Genomic DNA, 15,831 nt, shown 5'->3' with positions numbered 1-15,831 from the left:
GCACCTTTCGTAATGACTGCAGTTTCCTTTATTTTAAGAACTGCTATAAGAAAACCTTCCTGTAAAGGTCAGGAGGAACAGTTGTTATATATACCCACATTCCCCAAAGGAAAGGTGCTGAGTGGGGGAGGTTTGTCATATTTTCCATTTCCTGAGCTAAGCCTACAAATTTGAGGCTTTAAGTGCACTTGTATTTTACGTGTCTCATATGTCAGCAACTTAAACTCTGAGACTTGATTGCCATGAACAGAGAGTTAGGTTGATGTTGAAATCACACAGTCATTGAAAGTAAAGCCTGACAAACTGGAAGGCAATACAGATGTTTAATCAGTATCAGAAATGCTGACTTTTATATCTCAGGCCATTAGCACTCTTGTTCTATGCAAGAAGTGAAGAAACAGACCTGCTTCCTAGAGAGTTCCTCTTTTCTTTAGCTAATTGCTGATGGCCTCCAGTTTCATAGGGCTGTCCATACTGATGTCCGGTGATTGCTGCAGGCACTGTGAATATGCCTGTTGTCATGCTAAATACTGATTTCTTAGCTGTCAGTTCCTGGCATAGTTAGGAGTCCTACTTTTCCTCTTTCCTGTGTAGTCTGCTCTTACAGTTTTCACTACAGATATATAATTTTCTGTGTAGAAGAATGGTTTCCTGTTTAACATATTAGACTTGAAGCGAGAAAAGTGAGTATTGATCTTGCTGCGAAAGCACATTTTCTTATGTGACCTTGAAAGTGTTTGCATTTTATTCTACTGTGCAAAATACAGCCCATTATCTCCTGTGTTGACTTCTGTACTTTGAATCTGAGCTAATATAATGTTTGCAGTTTGCAGTTCAGTTGAGTTCTTCTGCTATGCAAACACTGGAGATTATTCAAAAGTTTGGATCCTTATACAGAATGTTCAGTTAAAAAATGCATGTATAGGGACATCAAGAGAAGGGATAGATGCTAATCAGTAGGACTGCATCCAGCAACCAGAATATCAACTAGTGATGCTTGTACCTGCCTGGACACACACTTCAACCATCCAGCTCCCTTTAAAAAGCACATTTTGCAAATAAATCCAGTGTCTATTTCAGACAGTGTACGCTAAAGGACTGTGACTGATTTTCCAACAAAGCCTACGTGAACGAGGCACCCACATCCCATTCTCCCTCATGATGCATTGGGTTCCTGTGAAAAGGTTAGTTATCAGAGATACGTGTTTGGGGGTGTTTTTGAACTGTTCCCATTTGCCACGTAGGGAGCAGATTTCTGCATTGCTGGAACCAGCTCCTAGCACACGAGTGAGTGTGATTTGGATGTTGGCTTTGTGAGTGAGCTGACACACTGATTTAAAATCAGTCATGCTCCCTTCACTGCATGGAAGTCTTCCTTCTCATATATACACAGCCAGTGGCTTCTCATTTGTTTCAGAAATGTCATCTTCTGCTTTAATGCCTTGGGATGGAGGTGAATATGTTTGATAGTCACCAATTTTTTGCCAATTAAATGTCATTATCCCAGCACTGATTGCCAGTCACAGGCTGCAGGAATCCTATAGGTGACCTCCTGGTTCACTGCATGCACAGATCTGCTAGAAAAAGGTAAATGTTTCTTTTATCTTATTTTTTTTTAATAGGTAGAAATATGCTTGGAGAGCAAAGTAGCAGTGTGATGCACAAATGCACCACTTATGTGTTTGTCCTTAGGTTATAAAAAGACAATGAAAATGTTACTGCCCAGATAAATGAGACAGGAAAACTAGTGGCAACTGCTGCACAGAGGGACCTTGACAGGCTTTAGAAATAGGCCCATGTGATCTTCAGGAAGCTAAGGCTAAGTGCAGGGTCCTGCGCTGGGTCAAGGAAATCCTCAGGGTTGTCAGCGTCTGGAAGAAAAATTGACTGAGAGCAGCTCTGCAGAGAACTTGGGGATGAAAAATGGGATTCAAGCCAGCATTGTGGGCTTTTGCAGCCCAGAAAGTCAGTTGTAGTCTGGGTTGTACCAACAGTGTGACATCAGGTGGATGCAGGTGACTGTCCCGCTCTGCTCCACTCCTGTAAGATCCCACCTGGAGTCCTGCGTCCAGCACTGGGGTCCCCAGCATCAGAAGGACATGGAGCTGTTAGAGCGGGGCAGTCATGAAAGTCATCAGAGGGCTGGAACGCCTCTACCATGGAGAAGTGCTGAGAGAGATTTTAGCCTGGAGAAAAGTCTGTGGGGACCAAGTTAATACATGACTGAAAATGGTCACGGTTGGTGGCTGTTTGCAGTACTTGGAGTGTTTGTGTTTGTAAGTGGACACGTTTCATCCTCCCCATGGTGCTTAACTGTTGTTGAAGTGCTTGGGATTTTTTGTTAATTATCTTGTTTTTGAGGATAAAACTTGAAAGCAATAATATACTGCCATGCACTTCGCCACAGGGGTTTATATTCACTTAACACACAGTGTAAATAACAAAATTCTTACATGTAGGCAACACTGAGGCAAGATCTACCATCTCCTGGAGGTAAGTGCTCTGTGTTCCCTATGCTAGTGTGCCTCTGAGTGATCCTTAGATCGATTTAACGACAATGCTGCAGACAGCAGCAGAATGAGGACCCGTTCATGTGAACTTTGAAACTCAGTGCTCCTAACACAGTCAGGACGCACCATTCAGATAAGAGAATGGGCACGATGCCACGTGTTGCCTTTGCTGTTTTCAGACATTGTTCGCTGTTCTTTCACCAAAAAAAAAACCCAATTGAAACTGGACTCTCTGCTCTTCTGCCCTTCTTGTGCTCTTCTGCCCCACCTCCTTTGTGCTGCCCCTCCAGTTACTTTCTCATTGCAGAAAACAGTCGGGATGAAGGCAGAAGAATGTTGGATTTCTGGATCATTACTTCATTTCCATAATGGGAATTTGCCCAGTGTACTTCGCTCGGCTCATTAGGGTACTGAAACTGCATGGCAGAAAATCAGCAGATGTTTTTATATTAAATCTTGCCTGAAGGAATACAGAGCTGTGACACACTGAGGGTGGAACTGCAGGAGGCACCAGGAGGGGAGAAGACGTCAAAGCAGGCCTTTCCCCACTGAATATCCTGCCACTGGTAAGTAGACACTGTTATACAGCAGGGAAAGGGTTGAGGTTTTCTCAGTACGAACAGACATTATGCAGATCCTAGAGCATTCAATCCAAATTCGGAGCTCACACTTTTCCTCTTCTTGGTACAAGTCCACTTTCTGGGGTGTATGGGATTCCTTTGCATTCTTTCATTGCATTGCCACGATTGAGAACAGCTGAGAAGAAGAATCTCAGGTCTTGCATTTGTTCTGGATTTCTAAAACTAATTGGATGCTGAGCTGTGCACCCTGGTGTAGGGAATCTGCTTTGGAAGGGGGTTGGACTTGATGATCTCTGGGGGTCCCTTCCAACTGCTGTGATTCTGTGACTCTATGACATTCCTGCTGAATGTTTTTTTAGTTTTATTAATTTATCACATCTGCTTCTGCAAAGTTCGGATATTGCTTTAACTACAAATAGCTATTCCAGATCCAGGATTGATTTGGGATTTGCATCTTGTGCTCAGTGCTTACCTGCCTTGAGAGCCGAGCTAGGCTGCAAAGCTGTAGTGTAAGGCTGAGCTGATGTGTGTGCTGAGCTCAGTGAGTGCAGCACAACTGATAGCAGGGTGAAGCAATGTCAAGCTCAGGGAACAGAGATAAAGCTTTTGTTTTCTTACACAGACTGAAAAGTCCATTGTCCATAATCTGTAGACATGCCCATAGTAAAGTTATCGCAGAAAAAGTTCCTGTCTTAAGTAGTATCTTCCCCTGCTGGTTTGGTTGAACCGTCTCTACTTGGAGACTTACAGCATTTGTATTTACACTGCAGTTTCTCATAGGACTCCTTTGTCTCTGCTGTAACTCCTCTCTCTGCACCAATCATAATGCGTAGTGTTTAATATTAAGTATTCTGTGTTTCCACACATTATTTCTGTCCTTCTGAAGGCTGAATGATCATTTCTGGTCCAGCAAAGCACTAAGCACAAGGTATGCAGGCATGAATCAGCTGCACATCTGTTAAAATTCGATGTTAATGTCAATGATGATCTGGAGAAGGAGTGCGATGAGCACTGCTCCAGGGGGCTGGCCTCCCCGATAGGTTGTATGAAGCAGGCTGGTAAAACATGTTGGAAAGACCAGTGCTATCTATAGGGGCTCTGCAGCCCCACTGGGAATGAGTTGTGCAGAATTGCTCTTTTTATGTCCTATACCCCACTGTGGCTTCTATGGGCTTAGTGGGGCCACTGGCAATGAAACTGAGAAGGACCTTCTGAACATGAAATGGCATCCTCAGGTTTTCATAAACTGTAACACAACCCCTTGAAGGAGTTTTGCTCTGACAGTAGGAGTTTGTGCTACCTGCAGGCTGTTCAGAAAACCTCCCCATGTGGAGGGGGAAGTCACGGAGTGTCTGAGCTTTTGGGTGGGTGCAATCACGAGACTATTTTTTGGCTTTTGCGATTTACTTTTTGTAATACCAGACCTCCTAACTCACAGAAATAGTTGCTCCCTGTGTGGAATGAGCAGGAACGTAATAGAAAAGCCACAATCCTGCCTCCACCTAATCAAGTGCTGATTTCAGGGAAAGAGACTTGCAGACCTATATCATGCAGTTACAGACACTGAAATAATGTACAGAGCCATTCCCTACAGCCCAGACACTTACAGAGGAGAGATGCCGTCTGGCATAAATCTCATGCAAAGTGTGGGTGAAAATGTGGGAGAATCGGAGCCCTCTCTGATTTTTGAACACACAGAGTTTCACCCATCATTGCTGTGAAACACACGTGCAAGATTAGGCAGTGGAAGCAGAGAATGCAAAGTTAGAGCTGCACATGTGTAAACCTATCTTAGTATCAGTTTTATGGAGCAGGCTGGTGCTCAAATGCTCCAAAAAGAAATCAGTGATTGTAGTTATTGTCAGAAATAGAGACATGGTGGACATAGAACAAGGGCAGCTGGAGGATAAAGCAACAGTAGAACAGTCATACCTTCATGTTCCAGCATCAACCGTGCTCTGCAGAGCTGCCAGGTTAAGAGACAGACAAAGCTGATACTCACAGAACTCCACCAGCAGGTACTTTGTTTCCTTCAATGCTCTGTCAAAGTTGCTCTTTTTCAGCAAGAGTACGCTATTCTCCTTTCTTATTTTGGGGAGTTTGGCTTTCCTTGGCTTTCTTTCACTTGGGCTTATGCTCTCCACAGCCAAGAAAGCTGAGAGAAATAGCAATGGCAGAAGGAAGAAATGATGCATCATCATCTTGTCCTACCTTTATTCGGTGACTGAAAAGAAAGGAGCAAAGGGGGACTAAGCACCAGTATTTGCTGCTCAGGTGGCTGCTGTTTTATCAGCCATACTTAGAGGCTGATAAGGTTGTTAAATTTACCATCAGTGGAGCCAAATGCACCTTTCCACTGGAAGGTTAACGTAATTACTTCCCCATCTCTAGCAGTGTTTGGAAAAACAATTTCTGTGGAGATAATAGGTTTGCAGTTGCTGTAAGTAATAAGAACCCTGGAGAGAAGGTGGGAGAGCACAGGAGGGGAAACGTGCCCACAGAAGCATAAGTCTGTAATAAGTCTGTAACCTCGCTCAGGGCTACAGGCAGGACAGTACATGAGGTAACTAGAATCAGAGGATCATAGAATCATAGAAATTTAGAATGGCTTTGCTTGGAAGGGACCTCAGAGATCATCAACCCCCTGCTATGGGCAGGGTTACCAAGCGATAGATCAGGTGCTAAATCAGATTGCCCAGGGCTCCATCCAACCTGGCCTTGAGCAGCTCCAGGAATGGAGAATCCACAACCCCTCTGGGCAACCTGTTCCAGCACCTAGGAAAAGCAGACGATAGCTGTTCCTCTGGTTAATACTTGTTTATCTGTTGTGCTTGCAAAGCTACATTCTGCAGATTGATTCAGGATAAGCTCTCTGATGAGATGCTGTGTTATATCTCAAGAAATATACCTACTTTGTGGGTTAAACCAGAATGTTTTGCTGTTGATTCTCAGCTATAGAACAAATTGATGCGATGTGAACAGTTTGTGACCCACATTTGTTAGCTAGTATCTGTAGAGTAACTGACGGCTCCAGATGTTTACTTTCAACTTTTGGATAGCTTTCAAATATGAACGCTGAAGCCAAGATATTTGCCAGCCTCTAATAGTAGCAGGAACACCTATGATCCTTAAACCATGTCTAAATTTGTAGTCTGGGGTGTACACCCAAAGGTGCAGTGACTCTGGTGGGCTGGTCAGTATAGAGGATGAGGACTGAGATGACTTGAAGATAGATCTGTCCAGTTCAGAAGAACCAAACTAACAGTTGAATATTTTTTTTTCTTGAAGGGGTCAGTGTAGCTTCACTCTTTCTTACTCTTAAACTAAAGGATGAAAAATTTGGTATTAGGAGGGTACTTCTCAAAAGTGGTTGGTGATCTTGATTGTGATTGATGTGCTACTCTCCACTTTTTGGGATTGCTTCAGTTTAGGCTGTTTTTATACCTGGTGTGAGGAAGGCTTGGTTTCAAGTGAACTCCTCCTTGTAAATCTCAAAGGCTTTGGGTTGTAATGCACCTTGAGACGTGTCTGATTAGCACTTGTACAGGGCGACTAATGAAATCAGAGAGCTGTATGCTCAGGCTGCTTTCAAGATAAGATCAGGCATAAATACAGACACAGCAATCAGGTTCTAAAGGGAAGGAAGAAAAAAGCAGGAAGATAAGAGTCTCCTGTTTGACTTTGTGGTTGTTTTCTCTTTGTAACAGAGAAAACATCTGTTATTCATCTCTTTTCCAAAGCTGTTTTCCAAGTAATATCCTAGGAGGGTAAAAACCGTCTTTCAGAATAACAGAAAGATCAAGACCTATTTGATCTGAACATATCCTGTTGTAAGCAACCCCAGCCAAAGCCTCCCAGAGCACAGGTGGGATGACAAAGACATTTGCTTATAGACCTGGTTTTTCCTTGTCTGCCTCTGAAACAAACAGCAATCAGATCAAATCCCTTCTGAAAATCTCCTGCAAGGGAATAAGCACAAATCTGGAAAGGGCTTCTAATCTCCGGGAGGGAAACTGGAGGAGAATGATCCAAAACTCAGTCCTTCCAGAACACAGGAAAAGATTGACTTAGATTGAATGAGCTCACCAGATCCCAGGGACTTGATTAAACTCATAAATTGGATCAGATGGTTCTGCATCTCTGAGCAAAGATCCAATTTCTTTGACTTCCTGAGCTGGGCTGTAAATGTCTGCATGTACCTGTATGTTGTATAGGGCAGAAGTGTTGGAATTTTCTTTGTATGTTTCACAGTGTGTAAAATGAGGCGCACCTTCAGATGAAGGGAAGAACAGATGGGAGGTTTGGAATTCCATATTTGCCTGCATACAGTTTATATTGAGTTTATTCCAGGCCCCAAACAAAATCAGAACTCACTGGGAAAGAGACACCGTTTCATAGATGAATTATTTGGAGTGGAGAGCTGCCACCTAGTGTGCCTGTAGGACATGACATAATTACAGAGGCTGAATCATAGAAACATGTAGGTATCGGAGATTCTATCAATCAGACATACAAAGCTCAGCACATTTCCTGACTTTTAGCAGTAGACCATTTCATTTCTGTGAGTATAAAACTCAGAAGAATCGAGAAATACAGGATTTTGATATAAGGAGATATCAGGAGAGATGGGGTTCATTCATAAGCTGAAAAACTAGAGAAGAAAGATGGAAAAAAAGCCCCAAATATCTGGCTGCTTCTAAACACAATTTCTTTCACTGCAGATGTCCAGTCCCTGTGACTGTTCACCTGGATTGTTTTCCCACTGCCTGATAAATCTTTGTTTATCATGAGGACATTTATGATATCCCGGATTCCTCAGTGCTTGCAGATTCTGAGGTCTCCTTCCAGACTTTTCCATGGATGTAACAGGCTCCGCACATCCCAGATTATTTCATATTATGACTCTGTAAACCGGTGTGAGAAGGAACTACCCAAATATTTCAACTTTGCCAGCGATGTCCTGGATGAGTGGCTGCAACTGGAAAAGGTAGCAATTTTCTTCTATTTTATAGACACTGAAACAAATACCAGACAATAAAAACCAATTTTTGTGATGGATGCTGGGTAATGATAGCTGGAAATTACGGCACAGTATTTTCTTTGTCAGAAATGTGGGCATCGCTCCAAGGGACTGATTACCAAAGACCATTTGCAAAGTCTGGAGTTATTTTGAATGGAAACGAAACTTTTTAAGGTTTACCATCTGATTTAATATGTTCTGTTGCTATGTTCTAGGATGGAAAGAGACCGGCAAACCCAGCTTTTTGGTGGGTAAATGATGAAGGGGAGGAGGTGAAGTGGAGCTTTGAAGAGCTGGGATTTCTGTCCAGGAAAACAGCCAACATACTGTCTGAGGTGTGTGGTTTGCAGAAAGGAGACAGAGTTCTGGCAGTTCTGCCTCGTGTCCCTGAGTGGTGGCTACTGAGTATAGCCTGCATCCGGGCAGGTGAGTTGTCCTATTGATCTCTGAGACACAGAAAGAAAGAAGAAAATAAATAGATGTGAGAAAATTGCTCTGTCAATCTGAAAAAAGATTAAAAAAAAAGGAGAGGAAAAGCAGGGATCCGCTGTTCTTTGCTGATCAATTATTCTTCATGATTCTTTTATATAGAAGGAGAGTTGGCAGCACCCACACAGGAGCCTAAATAATGTTACAAAATAGATGCTGAAAAGATCTTGTTTGATTAAACGCCACCCTTAGTTGAAGCCAGGGGAGGCTGAACGGTTACAATCTGAGGTCAGATTTGAGCAGACGTATTATCAGTATGGACAGTTCTGATGGAGTACTATGACAATAACAGCTAACGGTTCAGTGCAGTACTTTTCTGCTCTGCTGTTATTTCCACAGATTTTTCAGAAGAATTTGACCCATCACCTTTTCAGTCTGCAAAACATCCATGATGATTCAGCATCAACAGGGACACATACAGGCGGTTTTGTATTGTTTGCTCTGTTGCAGGTTGCAACGGAGTTGCAAACCCAGTTCTTTTGTATCCATGGGAATATCGTTCAGACGCTCAATTCTTTAGTTTCCCAACTGAAAAATTGGGTGGACACCTCTGAAGGAGCAACAAGACTGAAACCAATCATTTATGTTCAGACTATTGAAATTCTTGGGAAAAGAATGTATAGAAATCCAGGAAATTCTTTTTGTTTTGTCCCCTCTGAAGCTGTGATACAAATCACATTCTGCCCATTATCCGAACTCACATTTTAATGCTACAAAATTAATCCAAGCTACAGTGAGATGTTGACTGAGCAATGTGCGTATGCTACCTGAACTGGATCTGTTGAGTTCTATGTTACGTTGAAGGTATTAATTCCTTATTGAAATGAACGATGTCTTCATTGCACACTATCATGTTGTATAAACATCATAAAGACAACTGGACCATTTTCCCAATTCTTTGTTGCTTTTTTTCCAGGAATTGTCTTTATTCCAGGAACATCCCAACTAACAGCCAAAGATATTTTATACCGACTCCAAGCTTCAAAGGCCAAGTGCATCATTACCAATGACACCCTGGCACCTGCAGTGGAATCTATCTTGCCTGAATGCCAGTTTCTGAAAGCCAAATTAATTGTAGCCAAAGGGAACAGAGATGGGTGGCTCAACCTCAAAGAACTCTATGCGTGAGTATCCAGTTCTCTGCACCATCTCTGGGAAATAAAGGAAACTGTCAGGTGACACTGCTGAGTTTTCACATTCCCAAGTACCGATGAATTATGTTTTTCCAGCCCTCTGCCAACTCACTGCTATCACTGCATTAAGTACAGATCCCTTCAGCATTCCTCTGGGGAGCTGGAATCAGATCTCTGAGCTGCTCCTTGATCAGTGTCTTGGAAGCAAAGACCTTTTTAGAAGCTGACATAAGAGCACAGAGTACTAATCTTGAAGACACGTTGTGCTTGTCTACTAGAGCCCAGCCCAATGGCTCTTGAATTCTGTGATAATACAACTGTTGCCAGTTCTTGTTGCCCAGCTGACATGGCATCAGCTATTTCTTCCCTTGACTTGCTTGATAGCCCAGACAGTCTAGATAGTTCATTGGCATCTTGGACTTCAGTAGTATAATGTGTGTCTAAGAACACCTTATCTGGCATCAGAGCATGAATATCTTCCACTGACTTCGAGGTGGGAGATGGTATGTTTTGAGGCAGAAGTTGGCTTTGCAGCTACCTGCTGTTCTACAAACAGCACTTTCAGAGCCATTGAAATATAGCTGTAGACAGTCTCTGGAATAGGCTCTAGATGTTCACATTGTGAAAATTATGTTGTATGGAACACAGATGTGATCATCAAAACTCTTACATGTACCATCTGATGTGACTGTTTTGTGAGATCATGTATTTTAGTGCCAACTATTTTCCTGTTTAACTCCTAAATCTAAAAAAATAAATTTTCTTGTATGGAAAATGCACGTGTAGTAACCATCATATGCTATTTCTTCTGAAGGGTGACATCTGCTGACCACAAATGCATTAAGACAAGAAATGATGACCCAATGCTCATCTATTTTACCAGTGGAAGTACAGGCTCTCCAAAAATGGTGGTGCAGTCCCACAGCAGTTATGGCATCGGATTTGCAACCAGTAGCAGGTATTTTTCCTGGATGCTCTCCTCCTCTTTCTTCTCCCAGGGTGAAACAAAGGTTATTAAATGTTTTTTGTAGACTCAGTTGAAAGCATCAGCCACAGCATTTAATAACTCATAGGGCTGATTGCAGAGTAGCAGTCAGGATATCCTCCTTGTAGAAACAAGAGAATGTTTCAGATCTTAAATTCCTACCAACTTTCTGCACCACATCTTTTGATGGAAGCCTTCTGTCCTTTCCTTTAATTGTGCTGTGACTTGGGCCTAAGTTAAGTCTTTCTCACTGTGTGAACCATTTATTTTTCCCCTCTGCTTTATCAGGCATTGGATGAACTTGACTCCCTCAGATATAATGTGGAATACCTCTGATACTGGCTGGGTAAAGGCAGCTTGGAGCAGCATTTTTGCACCATGGATCAGTGGATCTTGTGTTTTTGTTCACAATATGCCACAGTTTAAACCAACAGTCATTGCAGAAGTAAGCATAACATTTCATGCTGTGAGCATTATTTCCAGCTGGTGTAAATGAAACAAACAAACTGGATTCCAGAGCATACCTGCTCAGCATTCTTCAGCAGCAGGCACGGTACTACCCACATCCCAGCAATTATCCCCCCATATGGTGCATGGTAAATGAAGCAAGTGTTTTCCCTCCTGGTTAGGCTATAGGGTAGAGGAGATGTGGTGAAAATGCAGGAGATAATTAACTTAAGATCAGTGCTGTCCTGTCCCAATATTTGCCCACTAAACCACGTCCCTGAGTACCACATCTCCACCCCCAGCGACAGTGACTCCAGCACCTCCCTGGGCAGCCAATTCCAGCACCTGGCCACTATTTTGGAGGAGAAATTTTTCCTAATATCCAACTCAAATCTTCCCTGGTACAACTTGAGCCCATTCCCTCTTGTCACATTTAACGTCTCATGATATCTGCCAGGTCAGAGCCATCGTTACATCTTCTTTTCAATAAAATCACTTCCTTTTTTTTCCCCTAGACTCTCTCAAGATACCCTATCACCGTCTTCTGCACTGCCCCCACTGCCTACCGTATGCTTGTCCAACATGATGTGAGCAGGTACTACACACCTGTGTGTTGTGGGGGTCACAGGGGCTGGGATGTAATGCTGTGGCAGAATCAGCTGTTTAGTTACTTATGTTAGGGTTGTTTGTTTGTTTGTTCAATTAAAGGAAAGCTAATTAAAGGAAAGCCATGCACTTGAAAGAGAAGGATGTGTTGCAAAAAATGAGAATAAGAATTCACACCTTGGTCCATTCAGGCTTCATGAATGGAATCTCTGAAAAAAGAGCACATAGGAAATTAGATTAAAATTATTAAATATAAATTAGGTGTATTTTTTTTAAGGTGTCACTTCCTCCAAACTTATGGCGCTCAGTTAAATTAAAGTCAAGGAGGATTTCAGACAGCACCAGATCAAGGAGCTGGTGGAGCACACTGAAGTCATTGCTGTATCCTTGAGTAGGACACAAACCTCTAGAGTTCTTTGAGGACTTTGACATGCTGAAAGTTATTTGACAGCTGTTCCCACTGGTCTGTTACACTGCAAAGTTTTTAAGCTTATGAGTAATCAGTATGGTTTGTAAGGAGATTTCATATTATTACTTGTGTATTCATTGTCTTATTTTGCCAGTGCATAGTCACCTAATTCAGCTTTCCAAGAACACTTGACCTGCTTGCTCAGGTAGTTCCTTTCTTGCTGTTCTCCTGAGGAAACACCTTTATTTAGTCTTCTTCCAAGAAAATTTGCAAACGCTTTTTTTTGTCCCTACCCAGCTCTTCCTGACAGAGAGATAAATCCCCTCAGTGGTAATATGAGCAATCTAGGAGTCCAATCAATGACAGTGTGATAGAAGTATCATAGTCATTTCCAAACTAGCTTGTGAAGTTTTAGTCGTGCTTCCTTTGGAAGCTGAGGCATGTTCCCCAGGTAAGACCATTCAATTGCTATTTTCAAAAAATAAGAAAACTCTTTTATTTGCTATTCTTCTCAAGCTACAAATTCATGACTGTGAAACATTGTCTATCTGGAGGAGAACCACTCAATCCTGAAGTGATGGAGAAGTGGAAAATCCAAACAGGGCTGGATATCTATGAAGGCTATGGCCAGACTGAAACAGTATGTTTGTATTAATTTCTCCACTATGCCATCTCAAAGGTAACAATACCCAAGGCACAGCGTGCTTTGATTAATCAGTGGAAAGGGGAGCATCATTTAAATGAACTTTTTGAAAAGGAGCTCCCTGCAAAATAACTTGTAGATCCCTTCATCATCTTTTCTTCAGAAGAAAAAATAAAAAACAATTAATTTGCTCTGAGTATCAGTTTGGCCCATCTGAGCTTCTGATGGAAAGTATTAAATCAGTTCACATCCCTGCTGACTCTGCAAGCAAACATAACAAAGCTATTAAGAATCAGATTTCAGGCATTCTCTCTTCTTACCCTTGAGATGGTCCCAAATTAATTGTCCCATTATTGAAATAAGGTATGCGATGTCTCTGCTGCTTTGTCTCTGCTGGATTGCAAATTCAAGTGTTTACAAGAGGATCTGCTGGCTCAATCTGAGCAAAGCAACCTTATTCTGCACAGCTGACCCTTCCCTGATGTGATGGAGAACCATGGCATTTTGGTCCTGATTCAGTCCTGGTCATGACAAATTCATGAAGAGGTGTCATGCCTAAAGCAAGGCCATCATCAAATCTACAAAATGCTGCAGAAATATGAATTATATACATATATATGTCTTTATCTATCATGCAGGTAACAATATGTGCCAATATGAAAGGAATGAAGATTAAACCCGGCTCTTTGGGAAAAGCTGTCCCACCTTATGATGTGCAGGTATGTTGGTATGTTGGTCTGCTACATCTGAGCTCAGATGTGTTTGTGGGCACACGCATGAAGAAAATGCTGACTGTCCCCTTGTGTCGTTCACTTGTTACATCACAGATGTTTCATTAAGTTAATCAGAGCAGTAGTGATACGTCCCTTTGGGCACTGGTAGTTGGGTGGTGGTGGAATAGGTCCCCCAGGGCAGTGGTCATGGCCCTGGGATGTCTGAGTTCAAAAAGCATTTGGACAACATTGTCACACTCTGTGAGCCAGGACGTGGACTTGATGATCCTTGGAGGTCTCCTACAACTCAGGGTATTCTGTATTCTATGATTCTTCCTGTAGATCATAGATGACAATGGGGCTGTTCTGCCCAAAGGAGAAGAAGGCAACATTGCTGTCAAAGTTCAACCTTCACGACCCTTCTGCATGTTCTCTGAGTACTTGGTAAGTACAAGTTGTTCTGCCTGCCTGAGCCTGCTGAGAAGCTCAGGAGAGACCCAGAACAAAGGTACTTAATGAGGAGCTGAATTTCATCTAGCATCTTCACAGGGTCTCTATGTGACTTGAGAGTTTTGAGCCTGACCACTCTGATCAAGACATGTCAAGCCTGACATCACATTCTTTCTTTTACTATCTATTGTTGTCAGGATAATCCAGAGAAGACTGCTGCCTGCATCACCGGAAACTTCTATGTCACTGGGGACAGAGGGGTTATGGATGAAGAAGGATATGTCTGGTTTGTTGGAAGATCCGATGATATAATTAATTCTGCTGGGTAAGTCAGCTGCAAATAGATTCTGTTGTTTGCCTGTTAATGGCCTGCTTTGTTTTAAAAAATCGACCTAGTGAAATGACGAGCTTGCTGTGGTTGTCATATCTGTATTTTTCTCCTAGGTATCGTATAGGTCCATTTGAAGTTGAAAGTGCATTAATACAACACCCAGCAGTCTCAGAGTCAGCTGTTGTCAGCAGTCCTGATCCAATTCGAGGGGAGGTAAAGATATGGAAAGAGATGTATCTGATTCTAAGCATTGAGTTCTCTGCATATGCTGGGCTTCCTTTGGGAAGATTCTGAAATAGCAAACGTTCCCATGCTTCAATATACATCATTCCTTGCAACTCATTTTGTAACAAAAAGCCAAGGACAGGAGAGATTAAAGAAAGAAGTCACAATTTTGTATTTTGGTGTTCAGTTTTATCAGTACCTTAATTACAGCTAATCACAGCTAGATGTTAACAGAGTCCTTTCACTTCTGTGGCACAGGTAGTCAAAGCCTTCGTTGTTTTAGCTCCTGCTTTTGCATCACACGACCCAGAAGAGCTGACTCGTGATCTTCAGCAACACGTCAAAAAGGTGACTGCTCCTTACAAGTACCCCAGGAAGGTAAGTACTTGCTGTTCTTCCTTGGGGAGGGTGGGGGGAAAGAAAAGGAAAAAAGAAAGAGGAGATGGTAAAAGCAGAGTCCAGTTCCTAAAGTACTGAGGTTTTCACAGTAACTCAAATGGACAAGGCAATCTGTTCTTATCAGGTTCTTCCCTGAGCTCTGTTCAGACTCAGTCAAAACAAAGCAGAAATTTCTGCTGGCATCGTGTCTGGAGAACGCTCATGATTCTCCTCCCTAATAGTTGAAGATGCTCCTCTACAAGCACGTATGGCCTGTGCAGCACAGCTAAGATATGCAGCAAGGAATTTCACCATCCCAGCCCCAGGCTGTGCAGCTTTGCATCTTGTTACCCTCACCACAATGTTAGAGCATCTTTCCTTGCATCTCTGAGATTCATCAGAATGTGTTTGGCTAAAAGCAAGTGTTTTTGTCATTCAGGTGGAGTTTGTTCAGTCTCTGCCAAAGACAGCGACGGGGAAAATCCAGAGAAAAGTTCTAAGAAACAAAGAATGGGGAAAAGCATAACAGTATCTGAAAATGGAGGAGAGAAAACTTCCGTCATCCACATCAGCCAAATCATGGTGTTTGGACTTGGCATATTATCACAAACCACAGCACTAAGAGAATGTATGGAAGAACAGGGAGCAAAAATGGAGGCTCGTATAACCTGAGGATGTGTGATATGAGAACCACGTCTACCATCAACCCACAATGGGAACCCAGATGGGAAAAGACACGAATAATTGAAAATGTGGTATGAGAGAGGAGAGAGTGACCCAAGACTGCATGGAAGTTTAATTTTTTTTACTGCAATTAATATAAACATCAGATTCCTTTAAAAAAAATCATAATAATAAAGGTCCACTGCAATTTTGACCATTACAAATAAATGAGAAATTAGTAAAAGTAA

The 15,831-nt window shown here is 42.3% G+C and overlaps 2 protein-coding genes across 4 annotated transcripts in view; one reads left to right on the top strand and one right to left on the bottom strand.

The window, feature by feature from the left end:
• Positions 1–5,292, bottom strand: part of PDILT (protein disulfide isomerase like, testis expressed) — a 20,721-nt gene extending 15,429 nt beyond the window's left edge. Inside the window, exon 1 of the mRNA XM_032447631.1 lies at positions 5,094–5,292. Within this exon, the coding sequence (XP_032303522.1) occupies positions 5,094–5,292 (199 nt within the window). The remainder of the gene's footprint in view (positions 1–5,093) is intronic.
• Positions 929–15,831, top strand: LOC107321021 (acyl-coenzyme A synthetase ACSM3, mitochondrial-like). Of its 3 annotated transcripts, none has more exons than XM_032447629.1 (15): positions 929–1,184; positions 2,818–3,076; positions 7,813–8,078; positions 8,327–8,537; positions 9,517–9,724; positions 10,548–10,691; positions 11,007–11,163; positions 11,681–11,760; positions 12,697–12,820; positions 13,462–13,542; positions 13,879–13,980; positions 14,184–14,311; positions 14,431–14,530; positions 14,801–14,920; positions 15,360–15,831. In XM_032447629.1, exons 3-15 carry the CDS (start codon positions 7,878–7,880, stop codon positions 15,444–15,446), a joined length of 1,743 nt encoding a protein of 580 aa, XP_032303520.1. In that variant the 5' UTR covers positions 929–1,184; positions 2,818–3,076; positions 7,813–7,877; the 3' UTR covers positions 15,447–15,831. The 3 variants fall into 3 exon arrangements, with proteins under 3 accessions (XP_032303520.1, XP_015732995.1, XP_032303521.1); XM_015877509.2 differs by lacking the exon at positions 929–1,184 and adding an exon at positions 1,569–1,587; XM_032447630.1 differs by lacking the exons at positions 929–1,184; positions 12,697–12,820; positions 13,879–13,980; ... (2 more) ...; positions 14,801–14,920; positions 15,360–15,831 and having other exon boundaries at positions 2,671–3,076.

The sequence above is a fragment of the Coturnix japonica genome, chromosome 14 (genome assembly GCF_001577835.2).
Source record: "Coturnix japonica isolate 7356 chromosome 14, Coturnix japonica 2.1, whole genome shotgun sequence".
Taxonomy (NCBI): Eukaryota; Metazoa; Chordata; class Aves; order Galliformes; family Phasianidae; genus Coturnix; species Coturnix japonica.
This window is presented reverse-complemented; position numbering and strand designations above follow the sequence as displayed.